Genomic DNA, 22,384 nt, shown 5'->3' on the forward strand with positions numbered 1-22,384 from the left:
GTAACATGTAAAACTTAGTGATATTTAATAGGAACAGTAGTTTTTTTATAAGTATATATACATACAATACAATATATAATTAGATATATTAAATATATTAATATAAGCATTAGCATTAAGGTAGACAATTTTCTTAAAGCGAAACATACATGTATATTTATATTTAGAATTTTTTGAATCAAAAGTCTATTCCTGTGCTAATAACTATAGCCTAGTTTTTTTTTTTTTACCAAAGAAATCAACACAACAAAACTTGTCCTTATATCTCATTTGAAATCTTTAAACTATAACTAATTTATCCTTAAATGCTTATAAAACATATGGTCAAGGTTTAACTAGAAATATAAGCTTTGGGGTGAAGGTAACATCAAAGTTTTGTCAAACATACACTAAAAGAAAAATAGTAAATCAAATCCACGAAGGGATTATCACCAAAATGCCCATTTTTTTGAAGCATGTTGACTGACAGCCCTTTAAAAAAAATTGACAATTTGCCCTCGCAAGGCGCAAGATGATTTGCGTCCTTGCGACCTTGCGTCTTTGCGACCTTGCGACCTTGCGGCCTTGCGTGTTTCCTTAAAAGAACTAGTTAAATGATCACTTTGCGTTCACTGTTCACCTCACAACCACACGCATACGCAAGCTGCTCTCTGGTGCCCTTTCGCTCGTCACTCGCAAGATCGTCATCAAGCTTCCTTACATCCTCGCAAATCACTCGCAAAATCTTCATCATCATCCTCACATCATCCTCCTCACATCTTCATCCTTACTAGATCATCTTCATCCTTTCATCTTCGATCTTCCCGAGTACAAGTGAGCTTCTATGCCACCACCATCATCGAATCACCATCATCGTTCACTATGTCTCAAGAACAGGTTACATTTCTTAGATCTATGTTATATTATTCGATCTACGTTAGATTTCTTAGATCTATGTGCTAAAACAAAGTTTTTGCACGCCAACTGTTCGCTAAAATGTGTCAACGAAATGTGTTTGTATTTTGTGTTTTTGTTTGTATATTATTGAGATTGCGTACGATACCCAGGACTTTTTGCTAGATTTAAGTTGTAAAAGTCGGTTGATATATAGACGCAAGGTTATCCTTGCGTCTTTGCGTATGCCTCACAATGTACGTAAGGTTATATTTGCGTCTTTGCGTATGACATAAGGTTAACCTTGCATGTGCACGCATGGTTTTTTTTGCGTCCTTGCGTCTCGAACCTAGGTTATGCAAGGTCAACCTTGCGTCTTTGCGTCCGTCGTTATTGGCACGCAAGCTTTTTCTTGCGTCTTGCGTCTATGTGATTTTCTTCTGATGTTCTTCTGACTTTTACAGGGCTATGTGGAAGGTAAATTGACCATGAAGAATATGTTGACCGTGATACCTCAGGTCAAGAAAATGTTGTCTGAACAACAAGAAAAATTATTTAGAAGTACATGCTTTGGTCCCTGATTAGATCTTTCATACACGGGTAATGATCCTGGACTAGTACATGCCATGCTCCAACGGAAATGTGAGCGTTCAGCAAAATTAGATGCTATTAAGTACCCGGAAGAGCAACAAGATATATGGTTTACTTTTTCTCCTAATTTTATGATTAGATTTGGTCGGCGTGAATTTTGTTTAGTCACCGGATTTTTGTTTGGTAGCCGGACGGACATGGCACATTACATCCCTCGCAATTATGAATCTAAGACCGCACCCATTAGACGGCGTTGTTTTCCAAAGCGTGCCGATGCCAGCAACATTTTGGTTAATGATATACAAAACATCCTTATCAAAAAACAAGTTGATGTAAAGGTTAGTGACGATGATATAGTTCGACTAGCTATAATTTTGATCGTAGAGAGAGCGTTTATGGGAAAGCAGGAGATACATGTAGTTAATAAACAGTTTCTATGGTTGGTTGAAGATTTCAATAAGGTGAACGCGTACCCATGGGGGTCTCGTATTTGGGATGCTACTTACTCAGTGGTTAGTAAAGGTTTTGAGGTTCGAGAAAGCCAATTAGAGAGTGGGAGTGGAAAGGCGTACACTTTGGCTGGTTTTATGTGGGCATTTAAGATTTGGATCCTCGAGGCATACCGTCGTACCATTAAGAGTTTTGCAATCAAAACTGACAAGGATGGAGTACCAAGAGCTTTATTTTGGAAGCGTTCGTCTGCTGAAACCTTTACAGTGTCTGACTACCTAAAACTTTTACATATAATTGTTAGTTAATGAAACTAAGAGCTTTATATAGTACCTAAGTATATACAACAGTTTGTGTTTGAACAAATCAGTTTTGTGTATCGCAAGAGGACGCAAGATAAACTTTGCGTCCTTGCATCGGACGCAAGATAAACCTTGCGTCCTTGCGTCGGACGCAAGATAAACCTTGCGTCCTTGCGTTAGTCGCAAGGATGTCCTTGCGTTCTTGCGTGTGGTCGCTATGTTATACTTGTGCCAGGCGCAAGGATCATTCTTGCGTCCTTGCATCTGCCGCAAGTTTACCCTTGCGTTCTTGCGTCTAGACGCAAGATGACCTTTGCGTGCTTGCGTGCTTTTATATTTACTAATATAATCCTTTTCATTTCAGGATGATTGTCCCATGAAAAAAAGACCTTTTCGTTCACTGCAGCCATCTGAGATAGAGAGAGCTTGTCAATGGTGGATCCAGAGTTCCTCTTACTTTCAAGGAGAGGTTGTTGAAGATGAGGAAAATACGCAAGATGATAATCAAGTTGATAAGCATTTGGGTGGCAGTTTGAAGGAATTATTTCAGGAGGAGTCAGAGCAGACCTCGGACACTCATCCAACACAAAATGCCAACAATTTGCAGGAATTATTGCGTTTGGTTAATTTGTTGACTAAGCGGGTGGATGATCAAGAAAAGGAGTTGGCTGTTTGTAAAAAGAAGCTTGATGATCATGAAAAACGTTTAATGGAACAAGAAAACCAACAGGTAAATTAGGCGCAAGATTGTTTTGCGACCTTGCGTCTGATTTGTAATGTAGGCGCAAGGTTGTCCTTGCGTCCTTGCGCCTGTCGCTAAATCAGACGAAAGGGCCGTTTTGCGACCTTGCGTCTGGCTTCTTATCTTATTTTTTGCGTGTTGTTAATTATAGTATGTTGATAAGGAGGATGCATGTGTGGATCCTCGATCTTTCTCTGACAATGATACATCTCTGAGGGTTGTTAGATGTGGGAAAAGAGAAAGAAGGCCCACTCGTGTTTTAAACTCCCCTTTCACAACACCGGGCTATAGAAAACCATTGGAGAAGGTATGTCTGTAACATCCACCAGGCGCAAGGTTTTATTTGCGTCCTTGCGTGTGATGTTTAAATGTCCTTGTGTGCTGCGTCTTGTTTTACGCAAGATATATCTTGCGTCCTTGCGTATGTTTGCTGACTTATGATATTATACAGTTATCTGACAAAGTAGCCTAGAGAGTAAAAAGACTAAAAGTTTCTCATCAAGAGACTAAAGAAGCTGAGAATGTGTTGCCAATGGATACTGAAAAGCCTACTGAAAAAGCTGTTGATAAACAAGCTGAGAATGTTGATGTGGTGTCTGAGGAAAAAGAGCAAACTGTTGATTTGACATTGGTTAATGAAGCAGAAAAACAACCAGACCAGACTGAGGTTTGTGTATGACGCAAGGAGTTCCTCGCGTCTTTGCTTTTGTACACTATGTGACCAAGCCTTTCTTGCGTCTTTGCGTCTTCTTTACTAATGGACGCAAGACCTACCTTGCGTGTTTGCGCCTGCATTACACTGACGCAAGACAATTCTTGCGTCTTTGCGTCTTCATTAACATATTTTTTTATTTTGTAGAAAAAGGAAAAGAAGAGAAAAAGGAAGGGAAATGATTGGGTTAGTGAGGAGGAAATTTGGTCCATGGTTGATAAATTAGTAAACGATCAAGGAACTTTGCAACCACCACCACCAAATGCATGGAGAGATCAAAGGAAGCATGTGGGGCCAAAAGATTTGAAATCAGTGATCCTCAATAATCAAGATACGCGTTGCATGTTCATTTTCCAAAATGAAACCTTCCTCTTCATTGATGCTGAGTTTTGGAAACGTTTATTGGGAATGGCATTTTCTGGTTATTTGGAAAACATAGTAAGTTTGTTAATTATTAAATGCATGTTTTAATTAATTTGTTTTTGCTTTATTTAACATCATGATCAACTTGATCTGATTATAGCATATTGATGGATGGGCTACCTTCCTGTTGAGATTTCGGCAGAGGTTTCTCTCCCGAGTTAGCCAGATGTCCTCGAGTCCTCAGTTTTCGATTGCAGATTATACATGTAGTTCTCGATGGACGATTATGCCATTGGATTTCCTCAATCAACTAGAGAGATTCAAGTCCTTTTATGATGATGACACTCAAAAGGAGGAGGAGATTGGGGACACATCTAATCCTGGAGCAGAGGGGATCATTAAATCCAATCCCCCAGATTATATGTATTTGATTGGTCTTGGGGATGGTAGTGATGACCTTTATCCACCCTGGGCTGAATGTGATAAGGTTAGTGCTTTTTTTTTTATATCAACTATCCATTTTGTGTAAACTGTAATAGGCGCAAGACATTTCTTGCGTATTTGCGTCCGCAAAGATCACCTTGCACCCTTGCGTCCGTTCGCAAACACTTTCTTGCGTCCTTGCGTCCACCGCAAGATTTACCTTGCGTCTTCACTATGGACGCAAGGTCAACCTTGCGTCCTTGCGCCCTCGGAATGTTAACCTTGCGTCCTTGCGCCACTCGCAAGGTCAACCTTGCGTCCTTGCTTATTGATCTTTTATGTTTCTTTTGTTGAAGATTTTGATTCCAGTACATTTTTCAGATCCTGAACATTTTATACTACTCTCTTTGAACTTAGATGAACAGAGAGTATTTGTCTATGATAGTTTAAAGGGTTGTTTGGATAAAAGTCAACTCGATGATGTCTTCAAAAACTTGTCAGACAACTTACCGATATATTTGAAGGCTATAGATTACTTTAACAAGAAGCAGGACTCACAAATTGTTGAGTATTATGAGAACAAAGAAGATGTAGAGTTGATGATCGAGGATGCACCGTATGTGCCAATGCAGAGTGGTGGTCATGGTGATTATGGTGTTTGGGTCTGCCTTCATATGGAGAGGATAGTTTTTGATTGGAATCAGATTGACAACATTAGAGACCCTAAAAAGGCTGCTATGGAGTATAGAATTCGAATGACAAGAACATTCTTCCGTGCACGCTTTGATACACAGGAACCACCACCACCAAAGGACCCAAAGGTTGTTAAGTAGTTAACTTGTACTGTAAGATGTAATTATTATACAGTTTTTAGGTAGAACATGTAATTTTTAAATGTAAATACTCTGGGACAGACGCAAGGCTTTTTTTGCATCCTTGCTTCTGGTTAATTATCAGACGCAAGGTCTTGTTTGCGTCCTTGCGTCTTGTTAAATGTCAAACGCAAGGTGTTGTTTGCGTCCTTGCGTCTGGTTAAATGTCAGGCACAAGTTTTTGCTTGCGTCCTTGCGTTTGTTTTTAAGTCTATCTTTGCGTCTTGCGTTTGTTTAAGTTGTCCGACGCAAGGTGTTGTTTGCGTCCTTGCGTCTGGTTAAATGGCAGACGCAAGGTTTTTCTTGAGTCCTTGCGTTTGTTTTTGGTCTATCTTTGCGTCTTGCGTTTGTTTAAGTTGTCCGACGCAAGGTGTGGTTTTGCGTCCTTGCGCCTTGGTTGACAATATTAATGGCCCACAAATACAAACTACAAACTGAGACTAGTAAACCATAACCATAACCATAAACACAAATTTAAACTAGTAAACATTAAGCTTGGATAAACTAAAACATGAACTAACTAATTCTGGTCTAAATCGTACGCTTGATAAAATTGAGACTGATAAACTTGCGAAGGTTCGACTTTCTCTTTCGACTTTGAATTTGACTTTTATTTTGAGGCTGTTTTTTTTAACCCTCTGAGAAGTAGATTCACTGGTTAGGTCATAAGAAGCGCTGCATGTTGTTCGGTTATGACCTGCTTGCTTGCAACGAGTACATGTTCTTACTTTCTTTTCAGTTTCTTCACCTTGAGATGGAATCCGATCGGTACCTTTTGGGCGTCCAGGTGCTCTTTTCTTTTGAATTGGGGGGTTTACGATTTTCAAGATCTTGGGCCCTGGATCCGACCATTCGGATCGATGGGGCAAAGGAAGGAAGTGTTCGAAATACGTATTTATATAAGTTTGAGACAAGAATCAATGTGATACATAACATGTAACATCTTCCACTCCGAAGAGTCGTGCTGTTGCAATTACATGTCCGCAAGGTATGCCTGATAATTGCCATTGCCCACATGTACAAGTTCTATCTTCTAGATTAACGAGGCCGTTTTTCCTTCCATCACGCACCTCTATTAGATTGTTTGTCAATGTAAATGCTTGCCATCTTCTTGATTTGTTCGTCCTCTTGCCTAATTTCCGTTCAACATATGGAGTAACCGTTGAAGTAAGACTAACTGCTTTGTTGTGATGTTTGAAAAACCAATCCTGTATTGAAGCGCGAAAAAAATTCCAATAACATGCAAACTGGTAGTTTGCGAGCATGTTTGGATAGAGCGTTAATAGACTCTACACTGTTGCTAGTAAGGTATGCATACCTAACATGATCAGCTTGACTTCTGGACCATTTGTTGAAACCAACGTCATTTAGATACTTGTGAGATGCTTTTAATCTTCGTTGAAATACACTAACATGATCTTGAAAATCTGACAAACGGTAAGCCTTAACCATTTTCCAATAGTGTCATTCAAAATATTTGAATTTGTTGGACATCGTTTTTATGTTCATGAATAGATGACGTGCGCAAAAAGAGTGAAAGGCTTCAGGAAACATATTTGAAATACCATGTGCTATTGAAGGAGCACGATCAGAAATAAAGGTAATCTCTGACATACGATTACTCATACCACAACTCTCTAAATGATCTCTTAGATTGCCAAAAAACCATGACCAAACCTCGTTTGTCTCGCCTTCACCAATTCCATAAGCCAATGGCAAAATTCCGTTATTGGCATCCACTGCAACAGCAACTAAATTTGTACCCAAGTATCCAGCTTTCAAATGTGCACCATCAACGATGATAATAGGGCGAACATTTTGGACAAATGATCGAATCTGCACGCAAACAAATCAAATGAGATTGCTATTAGTTTAAGATAAAACAATTTTAGGATGAATGATACTTACAACTGCGCCAAAAGACATGTAACACATCACGAATCTATTTTCATTGTCAGTCACCACATTTGTCATGCTTCCTGGGTTATGAATCTTAATGTTATGAAGATAAATGGGAAGCATTCGGAACGAGTCATCCATACTGCCACGGAGCATCTCTATTGCATGACACTTGGCTCTCCATGCTTGATTGTAAGAAATGCTCACCCGAAAACGGTTGCCAACATCATCACGTATATCTTTTGGTTTATAGTCTCGATTTGCAGCTTTGAACGATTCCATCAGAATACTTCCTAGCACCTTTTTGGTTGCATGTTTATTATTTTCCATAATTTGGGTACGTGAGCATGTGTGTGCGTCATGCAATTTCTTTACGATGAAGTTGTCAGTGTGGCGTATTTTGTATGCACTACATTTCCACTCACAATTTGGCAACATGCATTTAGCGGTGAATCGAGATTTGTCCGACTTTACAGGCTTAATTTGTAAGTTTTCTTCAAGACATTTTGTGTATAGATGGTTTACAAAATCATCCTTGTTTAAAAAAGTTTGTCGAACTTTAGTCAAATCGGATACTCTATAACTGGTTGTTATTTGGCTCGTACATTCAGTCTCTTGGTCATGCTCACTCAATAAAAGTGGCATATTCCAGAATACATCCTTTTTTTCTTCCTCTTCTTCATCTTCATCTTGATTTACTCTGTCATTTTCTTCCCCCGAATCACTAGACGCGACAACTGATTCAAAAGGGTGATCTGTTTTTTTAATTTTACATACGTTCTCAACTCCATAGTTGAAGAAATCAAACTCTTCTGTGTTTGGAGGTGCTATTTCAGATCGTGCTTCTTCCAAATTGGGTGTCTGAAGGTTTGTTTGGGCCTCGCTTGTTGGTAGGTTTTGTTGGACATCATGTGTTGGTAGGTTTTGATGGACATTGTGTGTTGGTAGGATTTGCAATGACTGTAAGTTTTCTGGGAGTTGAATTGTAACTTTGTTGACAATGTAAATATCAATAGGAGCATTTGATATTGCATGTTGTAGAAAATCACGAAAGTCTTCATAATCATCAGTCATATCAAAAATAAGATTATCGACAACATATCTCATTGAAACAGGTGCATTAGGTGGCAAATTAATTTTTCTAAGAACATTTTTTGACAATATTCTTCGAGTAATTGGTTTTTGGGGAGCAACTGGGAGTTTTAATCGTGTTCTAAAACAATCTAGAGGCAAATACATAGGTAAGTTATTAATGAATTGAAAAGAACTACCACAACATATATGAATAACAAAGATTTCATTATCACTACAACTCATTATTTAAAACAAGAGAAAAAATGGTGAAAAGTTACCTTAATGATGCTTGAAATTATATGATTTATGTGAAAATGAAGTGAAATGAAGCTGGTAATCTGTAGTTCCATGTATAATGATTATATAGAAATAAAAGGTTATCTGTAATAGTAAAAAATCTAACAAAATCTTATCCACGAAATCATAGAAATCTTATCGGGATAAGACGCAAGACGCAAGGCGCAAAACGCAAGGACGCAAGGCTGTTTGTTGCGTTTGGCCTTAACGCAAGGACGCAAGGTCGCAAGGACGCAAGGAGTCTTGCGCCTTGTGAGGACAAATTGTCAAACATTTTTTTTTTAGGGCAGACAGTCAAAAAGCTTAAAAAAATGGGTATTTTGGTGATAATTTACAGTTATTTTTTTTTTTTTTTTTTAGGATGCAAGGACGCAACTTATTATTATAGCCTTTGTATCTTGGGCTGGAAATAGACTATTATGTATACGTGGGTAAAGGGGGAAGGCCCAAGTCAAGTAAAAAGATGGAGAAACAGAGCGTGGGCCCCAAGGTTGAAGCAAGTTGAGTTGAGTAGGGTTATTTTATTACTTTACTCCAATTTAATTTAATTTTAATTTTTACTGTACTTTTTACTAGTATTTTTTTATTGAGAAAAAGTAGTCCGCAGAAAAGGAGGAAGGCGGGCAGAAAAAGAAAAGAGATGTCGTCATCGGCGGCGTGTGGGGTTCGGTCGGAAAAAAAGAAACTTGATTGGCTTCAGAGAGCGATGAAAGGAGATGCAGAAGGGTATGTTACGGAGTTACAACTAATTTACAGCCAATTCAAATCATTAATTGAAATATATGAACAAAATCATGATCTTGGTGTTGTTGATGTTGGTTCTGCCAAAGAGCTGGGTGATCGGGCCATGTTGCTGGCTCACTTAGTTCCGTTTTACCCAAATCAGCTCGTAGATTACCCAAAACAGTTGATCCAATTTCTCACCTCATCCGCTTGTGTTCTTCCCTGGAAGCTTCGGTTCACTCTTGCAAAAGCTCTCATTCTTATCGTTAATAAAAAGATTGTTGGTATCAGTGAGAGTCTTGTATTGTTGATGGAGCTTCAGGTTTTGAATGACAAGGGTTTGAAGAGATTGGCATTCTCTCATGTGATTCGTAGTATTGGTCGTATGAATCGGAAACATTACAATCAAAAGGAAAACACAAGACTTCAAACTCTTCTTTTTTCCTTGCTACAGGTCTATTATACTCCATATTAATTGTGATTTTTTAGTTAATTGATTGAAGCTGTGAAATTAAAAAGTATATAAAAAAGTAATAAATGACATACACAAAGCTTTTTTTGCCGTATACAACGAAATTAAATATTTTGACTATTTTACCTTTGCTTTCCTTGAATACTCTTCCTTGAATCCTTGCGCTTCAACTGAAAGAGGGGTAAAATAGTAAAAATATTTAATTTGGTTGTAACTTGTAGATGGTATAAAAAAGATTGTGTATGGATCAATGTAGGGGGTATCCATATATATGTATGGAGTATTCATACATCCATACATATGTATATGCCTATGCATCCATATATATGTATGGAGTATCCATACATCCATACATATGTATATGCCTATGCATCTTTCACACATCCACACCTGTTTCCTTGTTTGTTTAGATACATTTATAGTTTATTTATTTGATTTATTTACTGTCTTAGGAAAAGGATGATCTCAGAGCAATGAGGTCACTTGTCACATTATGTAATCTCTATCGAACCAAGGTTTGGATCGATGATACAACATCCAATGCTATTTGTCGCGCATGTTTCCATCCATCATCAAGGTAGGTGCACCAACTGTTTCTCTTTTTTTTCTGTACTACACAAGAATCTTACTATTACATACCTTGTTGTAAAAAAAGGGCCAAGATGGGCGTCGCAACGGTTTTACCATGCTAGTGTTGCAACGGACCTAGAAACGGTTAAAAAAAACAGTCAACGTTTAAAAAATGGTCAACAACGCCAAAAGATGGTCAACAACGATCAAAAACAACGTCCGAGACGGTAAAAAAACAGCCGAGATGGATGTTGACCAACGTTGACTTTTTAAATAAATTTCAAAGCTAAACATTTTAAACATAAAGATTACAAATTAAAGGCAAATATCTATGTTTACTTTGGAATATTGTTTGAAATGTTTATGTTTAAAATATATATTAAGTGTCAACGTTGGTCAACATTCATCTCGACCCCGTATCGACTCCAATTTTTTCTGTTGCGACGTTTTAAGGCCCTACCGTCTCGACCCCGTCTCGCGTCTAATAATAACAATTTTCTTTTCCTTTTATTCCATCAAAACAAATAGGATTGTTGTTGCTACTCTTTCATTTCTTCTCGGTTACGAAAAAATTGAGCAAGACGATGATGATAGTGATGACTCAAGTGACCAAGGAGAAACTACCTGCCAATCTTATGCTGCTTTTGTTAGTAAACGAGCTATTTACAAGGTTAGTTAGCTGCTCAATTCCTTACACAAATTCCTAAGCTGCCTGCTTCAAGAAATCTATAGTTTTGCTATTTAATATTTTTTGTTTTGTCAAACTAGGCAAATTCGACGGGAACCACATCCAGCAAAAAGAAAAAGAAAGCAAAGTTGCAGCGTGTTATCCGGAGCATGAAAAGGCAACACCAACGTACATCATCTTCAGCTTCCGAAAGTAACTCTAACTACTCTTCGCCTTTGGTCTCATTGCAAGATCCTCAGGTAGGTAGCACATCAATCAATACTATAGTTTTTACTTTTTACTACACTAATAAATACCTACCACAGAGAAAACAAAAATATCCAACTTCTATACAAACTATCTACACAGGGATTTGCTGAGGAGCTGTTCTCGCTACTTCAAAAGAAGAGTGTACTTCAAAAGAAGAGTGTGTACCCATTCAAGGTTACCGATTGGTCTCATTTTTTATTTTTATTTTTATTAGTTTTTCTTAGCAGCAGATATCACGTTGATTCTTTTGGTTTACACATCTGTTGTAGATAACAAAGATGATTGTGGAAGTAGTTGCACGCACTATTGGACTTCATCGATTGATATTATTGGATTTCTATCCCTATATTGAAAACTACGTGGATGTAATGCATACTCTGAATACTTTTTATATTCTAGCAGCTGCTTATATTCACAATTTATTTATATATTTTATTTATATATTTTATTTATTTGTTTTTTTATGTGTGTGTCGATTACTGATACAAACGTCTAACATAAATTACATACTTTCTGATTTTTTACAGCGCAATCAAAGGGAGGTGTCAAGCATACTTGCAGCAGCTGTACAAGCATGTCATGATATGGTACCCGGTTACACATAGTATTTCATTTCAACAGTCTTGAAGCACACACTTATTTGTTCATTATTACTGATGCATGCAGGTGCCACCTGATGCAGTCGAATCTTTGTTGAAGAAAGTGGTTGAGAAATTAGTACATGGATGCACTCGTACTGAGGTATGACTCGCTAGATGATAAACGGACAAGGTTATTTGATTTAACCTTATCCGTTAATTTACACACACATCAAACCTACTTATTTAACTGGCGTGCTTTCCCCGTTGCAGTCAATTACTCTTGGATTGAATGTTGTGAGGGAAATATGTGTGCGCATTCCTCTGGTAAGCCCCTTTCTTTTTCTGTGTATGCGCTGTTTTGGTAAGAATATAGTCCTCGGGTTTATATTTTATGAGAATTGCGTTGACTTTTTATCTTTCGCCCTCAATTTATAAAGCCGGTTTGTTTTTTCCACTTGTCTAAAAAGTAGTAGTCTTTGTGGCTGATCAGGTAATGACAGAGGACAATATTCAAGACCTTGTATTGTATAAAAAATCACACTCGAAGGCAGTTTCATCTGCAGCCCGTTCACTAATTTCTTTATTTAGAGAGGTACTGTAAAACCCTTATCTATCATTATATCTCTGTGTGCGTGTTTAGTAACAATTGGCTTGTCTTCTATGTTTGATTGTGAGTGACTATAGCGGCAACTTTGACCCACATACTTGTTAAGAAATAGCTTAAACTTGCATCCCTATTTCTAGACCCTAAAAAGCGATCGTTCGATATTAAAATTTGATCAAAGGAGATTGAGAAAGAGTAAAAACACTTTTGACGTCTCAAATGATGTACGGACTACGCTTTTAGGACTATATTTTAAGGCCTATTTATGTGTAGTCACTTTTTAAAGGCCTCCACGTATGCTCAAAGGTGTCATAATTAGCGGATGTTGAGTATTAAATCACAATTTTTAATACACTATAATTGGCCTATTTGAGAAGTTGAGGGTGGCAAAGCATCCACATACATCACCCTGTCTCCGCCTCTCGTGAGCAAATCGGTTAAAATAAGGTAAAATGTTTCCTAATATTGTATGTTATGTTTTTTTTTTTTCTAGATTTGTCCTTCACTCCTACTAAAAAAGGACCGTGGCCGACCTAATAATCCAAAGGCAAAGCCAAAAGCTTTTGGTGAGGTCACGATTCCTAGTGATGTTCCTGGAGCTGATTTACTAGTGGATGATGATGATGTTAACAATGCTGCTTCTAAAGAGGACGATGACTTCAGCAGTGATCCGGAAGACATGGATGCCATCATTAGTGATCCTATAAGAATCGGTGATGGGGGCTTAGAAGCTAACACTGACGTTGTCAGAGGGCGAAAGAGGAAAATTGTGGACACTGATGAACAACTTGATTCGGCTGGTGAAGGTCAAAGTCTTAGGGCTCTTAAGAAGAGGTTGCTGGTAGGAGGAGGAGCTAAATCTGGAAATGATGATGATACCTCCTCGCACAGCGATGGTATTCTCTCAAACGAGGACTTTCAAAGAATCAATGAGCTGAAAGTAAGTTTAATTTTACTCCACACAATTAGTTTTAAATTTCAAAGTTGAAATCATATAGTCTCTTCTAATGGTATTATTATTATGATTTGTAACCTGTCAAAATAGGCAATGAAGGAAGCCAGACTTACGTTGGCCAGTCACGGATTGTTGAAAAAATCATCAGATTCGACGTTTAAGATACCAAGTTCTGAGCAACTCAGGATGAAAAGAGTTGATGGATATGCACTCCAAGTAATAAATTCTTTCTTTAGCTATAACAAAAATACAAGTTTTAATTTGTTTTTAAAAAAGGAAAATTAGTTATTCTTTTCATCGTTGATGAAGTAGGAGATTCCAGTAATTAGTTGCGAGTATCTTCCTCTGCTGTTTGCATTTGAAGTGACATAACATACTTGAAATGACACGTGATTGTTTCATCCCTCCGACTTACATATGAATTGTTGTTGATGGGTAAACTTGAAAAGTAGTATATAATACAGTATAATGTAGCATGTCAAAGTTGGCTAATACATACAATCTCGTAAACCTTTCCACTAAAAAAAACATATGTTGTAGCAATAGGATTTTAGTACTAGTTTAGTTATTCATTAAAATATAACTATTCTGGGCGATCAGTCAATCCATCCTTGCTAAAACTTGCATGGAAATTTTTTTTCTCGTATAGTGGTAATAGCTACTCTGAGTCACATTACGGGGACTGATTGTCAACATAATAACTATAACTATATTATTATTATTATTATTGTTGTTGTTGTTGTTGTTGTTGTTGTTGTTGTTGTTGTTGTTGTTGTTGTTGTTGTTGTAGTAGTAGTGGTAGTGGTAGTGGCAGTGGCAGTGGCAGTGGCAGTGGCAGTGGCAGTGGCAGTGGCAGTGGCAGTGGCAGTGGCGGTGGCGGTGGCACGCAGTGGCGGTGGCAGTGGCAGTGGCGGTGGCAGTGGCAGTGGCAGTGCCAGCGCCGGCGGTGGCGGCGGCGGCGGTGGTCGGGCAGCAGCAGCAGCAGCAGCAGCAGCCGCAGCAGCAGCAGCAGCAGGCTAACATAAGAAAAAAGATGACCAAGGAGCAAAGGAAGGCTTTAATTAAAGCAGGAAGAGAAGAGATAGGGACGAAGTACCAAGCAAAGTCTGCTATCAGGCGCCAAAAGGTTTGTTTCCGTGTATCTTCTTTGTATTCTATATTGCATTAATGCATTTTCCTGAATCTTCCTCATGCTGCCACATTAAGCTGCAAAATGACCAGTGTGAGGAAGAAAAAGATGGGAAAGTTAAAAAAACCTCACTACTATAAGAAAAACACTAGCCATTAAATACACATACTGTTACAGTTACTGTTACTACTATCTAATTAAGTTTGGGCTCCTCTACCACTGATATTTTTATCTTTTCGTTACGACTGATGGTAGACTGGTGGGCTAAGCAACCGACAGAAGGAGCACAAGAAGGCAATGCCTTTAGCTGCCAAGAGATCAAGGATTAAAAGATCCAAACAACATAAAAGTATGAAGCAAAGGGGGGTTGCTGGCAAACAGTTCCGAGGCCGCAAAGCGTGGAAATGAACCGTCAGTTTGTACAGTTTTGCAGTTATTTTAGAATGTGGTTTGGACAAGAAGTGTTTCTTTGGGGTAATTAATTTAGGTGATTATTAATAATAAGTGGGTTTTTTTGAGTTCCGTTGACTTCGGAGCCAACTCAAAGCGATGCCATAAGGGTCTTTTTAACTTGCAATCACACAAACCTTTCTTTTCAATTTAATTCAACTAATTTCAAATCAAATCAAATTCAAACATTATTAGGGTTTCTTGAAACGAACTACAAGTTCTTGCATTTTTCTTCGATCCATTCTCAAAGTTGTCTCAGAATTATAATTATGGAGGTTGTGTTAGGGATAATCTTGACACACCTTTCCAATACTGATCGGAATACCTTCTTCTCAGTCTCCCCAATATGGTTCGAAGCAAATTGCAAAAATTGAACCAACGTGTACATAAGAAATTACATGTCGATAACGCCACATAGAGTAATGGCAAGGTTTTTAAATCATCGAACTTTGACCTCGAAAGGCAGTTACTCCTAGAAATCTTGTTAGAGAAGTTGAATCTGAAGAGGATGGTTGTATCAAATGTATCCGATGATGTATACACAATCTTTTTAGTTGAAAGTTTTTAAGAAATTAACTTTAACCTAGCTTTTTGACCAAAGAAATCAACACACCAAAATTGTGATTATACAAAACTAGTATTCCATGGTGTTCGTAGATGTATGGTACACACATATATCACGTGACACACACATATATTGTGTATCACTCACACACATATCACATGACACACTGACACACATCTATATTGTGTGTATGTATGGAGATTATTTAGGAGAAAATACCTTTTTAACGCAAAAAAACAGTTAACATTTATTAAACAAACATAACTTTTGTCAACACTAGATATATGTAAAAAAAAAAAAAAAAAAAACTTATAAATGTTGATCAAAATTTTTGACGATACGAGTGTTTACCTCTTTTTGATGATATTTTTGGTGGGTAATACACCAATTTATTAATGATAATTTCAAAATTGGTAATAGTCATCCGATGAATAATTGAATATTAATGTTTAAAATGAATTTTGAAAGTAATTAAAAAATAACATCGCGTAATTTTTGTCCAAGTATTTATAACAATATCACTGCGATTATTCCATCTAAAAGTTCAATTTTTTTTCTTCCTCTTACTTAACCGTTCTTCATTAATCACTTTTATAATATATGTATTTTTGTCATCAAATATTTATAAAAATCTGTAAATTGTAGGCATAAGGTCTGTTGTCCCTTCACAATTTTTTAACGAGCTGAGCCATTCTTTAATCACTTATCACATCTAAAGAACAACCAATTTTTTCTTATATATTTTGTTAGGTTACCTCATTTAATTTTTTGATGAAGGTTCGTAGCTCTTAATAATATTCGTTTTTTCGCCAAGAAAAAAAAATCTTCTAGGGCACACTAGCATTGTAGCCATGTTGAAGTCCGACAATACTCATACTATTGATATGCCAATATTAGTACGGTCCTACAGATCATTCTATACCTTATGGTAAACCTACTTTGACATCCCCGCGTCTTCAATGAGCCTGATCAAGCATGGCAGCGCATTCAAACAACTACACTTCTAGAACATTCAAGAAGTTAATATTTGCCTATAAATAACATCATAGTGCTAATCACTAACACACAAAATAAATAACATCATAGTGCTAATCACCAACACACAAACGATAAACTACACAGAATCTTCACATAGTTCATGAAGTTCATACTATTAAACGACTTTAGCATCTCGTACAACTTGTATATGTCTCGGTATATTATTGGCGATTTATCCTTTAAGCACCCTTTTTTGAGCTAATTACAAGTAAAGGTCTTACATATATGGAGTGTTAACGATCAATCAACCATAAAATCTCATTACCCGCAGTCAGGCTGAAATATGCCTGATCATCATTGTAAGACATATCCCCTAAAGAAGCTTATATATGAAATGTCAAATATAAAATCTGCTACTACAAAAGGTGAAGTATATTAAATGGTATTTGATAGAATCAAAATAAACTTTTATATAGTTTTTCAACCTTCTTAGCCTCTCATAATCTGAAAATATTTGAAGTAGCTTTGAAAAAAGTCTTATGAAACGTGAAATTACATTATTACACCTTATGATATTATATATATTTATTACATCTTTTCCTTATATGTCATTCTAAATCTTTAAGCTACAAATAGTTATGAAACATTTTTATAAAATATAAAGCTTAATAATTCGAAATATATACTTTCAGGTCTAGCGAGCAACTAATTTGCCAAAAATACACTAAAAACGTAATTCCATGAGCGCCTCACCTCTTATTAAAGCCCATATGTTGACTATGATGTATTTTGGGCTTGAGTTGGGTATGGGCTTTATATATGGAAGGCCTCGTGATCTAGGTCAATAACTACCTATCAATCTTATTCTTATGCTTAAACAAGTACGTAATTTACAAGGATTTGTTGAGGATCTGTTCACGCAACTTCAAAAGAAGAGTGTATACCCGTTCAAGGTTACTGATTCCACTAATCTATCTCATTTTTTTAATTACCTTTTCTTATGATAGCAGTATCATGTTGAATCTTTTGTCTTACTCCTCTGCTGTAGATAAAAAAGATGATTGTGCAAGTAGTTGGACTCCATCGATTGATATTATGGGACTTTTATCCCTATCTTGAAAGCTATGTTTATGTAATGTATACCCTGAATCCCTTTTATATTCTAGCAGCTGTTTATGTTCACATTATTTTTCATTCTATTTGTTAAACATTTTTTTTTATATTAAGTATACTTGTACAATCTGATTTTCTTTAGCGCCATCAAAGGGACTTAATCAAGCATATTTGCAGCAGCTGTACAAGCCTGTCATAATACGGTACCTGTTTAAACGTATTATCTGTCTGCACGATTCATTTTGACAGTCTTCAAGCCCAAAATTATTTGTTCATTATTGACGCAGGTGCCAACTGATGCAGGTCGAATCATTGTTGGAGAAAATGATCGACAAATTAGTACATGGATGCACTCGTACAGAGGTATCTCACTAGATGATAAACGGATAAGGTTATCTGTTGGAAGCTTTGACGAGCCCAACACACCCACTATAGAGGACCTAGGTTATACTCACTCACTAGACCAACACTTTGACATTGGTTAGCCTTTAATTTTATAAATCCTTAGTGCACAATAATATTTAGGCGACAGTGTCGACCATATATCATTTAGGCGGTATAACCGACCATGTATCACTTAGGCGGCAGAGCCGACCATATAATAAGAACAACAAAAGTGCACTAAGAACTTAAACACAAACTAAGGCTTGATCGGGAAACTTAACAAAAACACTTATATTAAATTACAATTACAATATTACTTACAAGCTTTCTCTTCTCTACTTTCGCTAACGCACACTCTTCTTCTCTTCTTCACTACTCACTTCTTATTTCACTCTCACAACTTACTCACACCTTACAAATGAAATCCTCACCCTTATTTATACTACTCCATGGAAGTTTCTAGAAACTAGATATTTTCATGGATATATATAAATATCTAGATATTTTTATACATATAAATATCTAGATATTTCTTACACACATAAATATCTAGATTTTTCTTTACATTTTAATATCTAGATATTTTTCATATACATATTAATATCTAGATATTTTACCCATATACATATACTAATTCCATATTATTCTAAATTTGCATTGTATTTTAACACTCCCCCTCAATGCAAATTTTCTTCCAACGATGTCTTGCAGACTATTCCAAGTGCTTCTCTGAATTTTGTAAACTTCGGTTTACTTAGGCTCTTGGTGAATATATCTGCAACCTGTTCATCTGTCTTTGTTGGCATCATCTTGATCTCTCCTTCAAGGACCTTCTCGCGAACATAGTGATAGTGCACTTCTATATGTTTTGTTCTCGCATGAAAGACTGGATTTTCTGCTAGACGAATAGCTGATAGGTTATCGCAGAAAAGCTTTACTTGATAATCTGTTGATTGATGAAGATCTTCCATTAGTTGCTTTAACCACATAATTTCTTGTGTTGCTGATGCCGCCGATCGATATTCTGCTTCAGTGCTTGATAAGGATACAGTTGGTTGTCTCTTGCTGCACCATGATATTACTCCCGATCCAAGACTAAACATGTATCCAGTTGTTGACCGTCGTGTATCATAGTCTCCAGCGTAATCGGCGTCACAATATCCAGTCACGTGACATTCTTTTGTTTTCTTGTACAAAATGCCAAAGTTAATAGTGCCTTTAACATACCTTAAGATGCGTCGTACAACATCAAGGTGAGGCTTCTTCGGATTGCTCATGTATCAACTAACCACTCCAACTGCATAAGATATGTCTGGCCGGCTTAGTGTGAGATAAATAAGACTTCCGACCATCTTTCGATACATGGTAACATCTTGAAGACTTTTTCCTTCATCTGCTCGTAGTTTTGTATTCGGATCCATCGGAGTTGAGATAGGTTTGCAATTAAGCATTCCGTACTTTTGTAAAAGATCTCGCGCATATTTCTGTTGTCCCAGAAATAATCCTTCTCTTTTCTGCTCTATTTCGAGTCCAAGAAAATGTTTGAGTTCTCCAAGCTCCTTCATACGAAATCTGATAGACAGATTCTCTCTTGTTCTTTGGATCTCCTCATAGTGATCTCCCGTGATGATTAAGTCATCCACATATACTAGCACTATGGCTAGTTTTCCTTGATCTTGTTTCACAAATAAACTAGAATCTGAAGGAGCAACTGTGAAACCACTTTGTACCAAGAACTCGCCAATCTTCCCGTACCAAGCTCTTGGAGCCTGCTTCAAGCCGTATAGTGCTTTCTTTAATTTGCAGACATGGTCAGGATGGGACTTGTTCTCAAAGCCTCTTGGTTGCTCCATATAAATGTCTTTGTCAAGTTCTCCATGTAAGAAAGCGTTCTTGACATCCATCTGCCACATCTTCCAAGATTTGCTGGCGGATAAAGCTAGTAGAGCTCGAATTGTTGTGATCTTCGCCACTGGACTAAACGTTTCTTCATAATCCAGCCCATATTGTTGAGAAAAACCTCTAGCAACAAGTCGAGCTTTATACCTTTCAATGGAGCCATCTGATCGAGTCTTCACCTTGTAAACCCATTTACAAGATATTGGTTTTACATCTTTTTGCTTTGGAACTAAACTCCATGTCTGGTTTTCTTTTAGAGCATTAATTTCTTCTTCCATCGCTTTCTGCCATTCTTGACTTTGTGCTGCTTCTTCATAAGTGGAAGGCTCAATAGGTATTGATTCATCCACATGAGCAGCATTGGCATACCTCGGATTAGGTTGCCTCGGCCTTGTTGATCTCCGTAATTCTTGTACATGCTCCTCGGCATCCATTTGGCTTGGACGAACCTCTTCGGATGTAGATTGATGTACCCCAGTTTTCCATGGACTCGTTTCCTTAGAGTACGATCCATCTCCTTCTTTAATTGGATCCGATATGTGCTCTTTATGTTCTTCTTTCTCTTCTGGAACTTCTTCTAATCCATGAGATTCTGGAAGCTCTATCTTTTGAGGTGACCACCATGAAGAAGCTTCATCAAATACCACATTTCTTGAAGTATGACACTTTCCAGTATTTGGATCATAACATCTCCATCCTTTTCTTGATTCATCATAACCGACAAAAATGCATCGGATTGCCTTCTTATCAAATTTGCTTCGTAGATGATCTGGTACGAAGACGTAGCATACACATCCAAAAACCTTGAGATGGTTGACGGTTGGCTTGATCTTCCATAATCTTTCATATGGTGAAATATATCCCAACTTTGTTTGTGAGAGTCTGTTAATCACGTATGAAGCCGTCCTCATACATTCGGCCCAAAATCTTCCTGGTACATTCTTACCATGAAGCATACTTCGACAGGTTTCAGCAAGATGACGATTCTTACGTTCTGCCACTCCATTCTGTTGTGGAGTATTAGGGCAAGTTAATTGCCTTCTGATCTTGTGCTTCTCAAGATAGATATTGAACTCGGTTGATAAATATTCTCCTCCATTATCTGTGCGTAAGCATCGAATCTTAGTATTGAGCTCACTTTCTACCTTGTTCTTGAACTCTTTAAACTTCAGAAAAGTCTCCGACTTCTCCTTCATGAAGTAAACCCACACATATCTTGAGAAGTCATCAATGAACGTCACCATATATTTCATTCCTCCAAGTGATGTTTGTTTCACTGGGCCAAAGACGTCTGAGTGTATGAGCTCTAGTGGTGTCTTGGACTGGTGCTCTGACTCTTTGAATGGCAATTGGTGAGCTTTGCCAAATTGACATCCAGCACATATTGTATCTGTTCGGATATCAATTTGAGGAAGCCCATTTACTATGCGTTTCACCATCATCTCCTTTAACTTATTGTATCCCACATGCCCAAGACGTTCATGCCACAGATCAGCCGTCTCATTCTTTCGAGTCTTATCCACATATGCTGTTTCAGCAGATAGTACATAGACCGACTCTATTCTTTTTCCTTGCATAATTGGATTGCCAACCACCTTCACTCTCTTGAATACAGACACATCTTTTGGTCCAAAGAGCACATAATTTCCTTCTGCTGTCAATTGTGGTACTGACAGTAAATTCTTCTTTAGGCCAGGGACAAGATACACCTTCTCGAGTTGGAGCTTATGAGAGTCACCTTCACTTGGAATTATTGTCTTTCCAATGTGAGAAATAGACAACCTTGAATTGTTGGCTGTCAACACGACTCTTTTTCCTTTGTAATCCTCCATTTCTTGCAGCTTCGTCTCATCATTGGTCATATGATTTGAGCACCCAGAATCGATGATCCAATCATCTTTGTAGTTTATTTTTGACTTTAAAGTTGTTGTAAGAGCTTGATCATCTATGTCAGCTTCAACAGAGAGTCCAGCTTCTGCATCCCATGTTTCCTCATTAATGGATGCTTCGAATGTGACCTCTTTCTTCTCATCTCTTGGGGCGGCCACATTTCCTTCGAAAGTTCACCTTCTGGGGAATCTACAATCTCGAGCAAAATGACCCTTCTTGCCACAATTGAAGCATTCACCATTCTTTCTCTTATCATTTTCCCCGTATTGTTGGCGATGACCTCTTCTTCTTTGTTGAGCTCCCCCTGAAGCGTTGCCTTTTGATTTTGGGTGACCCTTCCACCCATATGTCTTACTTTCTTTCATCGCCTCTTGTCTTCGAGATGTTGCTTTCTTCTTATTGGTGAAGAATGCCTCTTCTTCGCCTTTTATGCTTACTTCACTCATCTGCTTGGCTAATGCTTCTTGGTTAGCCAATAAATTCTCCAACTCTATTAATGATGGTTGAGTAGGCCATCCTCTCACAGCGACTATAAA

General features: G+C 37.5%; 1 protein-coding gene across 1 annotated transcript; it reads left to right on the forward strand.

Moving 5' to 3' along the window:
• The first annotated feature begins 9,211 nt into the window (after positions 1–9,211).
• Positions 9,212–14,977, forward strand: LOC139844685 (uncharacterized). Its single transcript, XM_071834907.1, has 14 exons — positions 9,212–9,775; positions 10,246–10,370; positions 10,892–11,033; positions 11,132–11,290; positions 11,400–11,459; positions 11,570–11,665; positions 11,828–11,887; positions 11,967–12,041; positions 12,152–12,205; positions 12,372–12,473; positions 12,979–13,425; positions 13,531–13,656; positions 14,456–14,566; positions 14,825–14,977. The coding sequence occupies exons 1-14, from the start codon at positions 9,239–9,241 to the stop codon at positions 14,975–14,977; spliced, it is 2,247 nt and encodes a 748-aa protein (XP_071691008.1). The 5' UTR covers positions 9,212–9,238.
• Positions 14,978–22,384: the final 7,407 nt, after the last annotated feature.

Source organism: Rutidosis leptorrhynchoides, chromosome 4 (genome assembly GCF_046630445.1).
Source record: "Rutidosis leptorrhynchoides isolate AG116_Rl617_1_P2 chromosome 4, CSIRO_AGI_Rlap_v1, whole genome shotgun sequence".
NCBI lineage: Eukaryota > Viridiplantae > Streptophyta > Magnoliopsida > Asterales > Asteraceae > Rutidosis > Rutidosis leptorrhynchoides.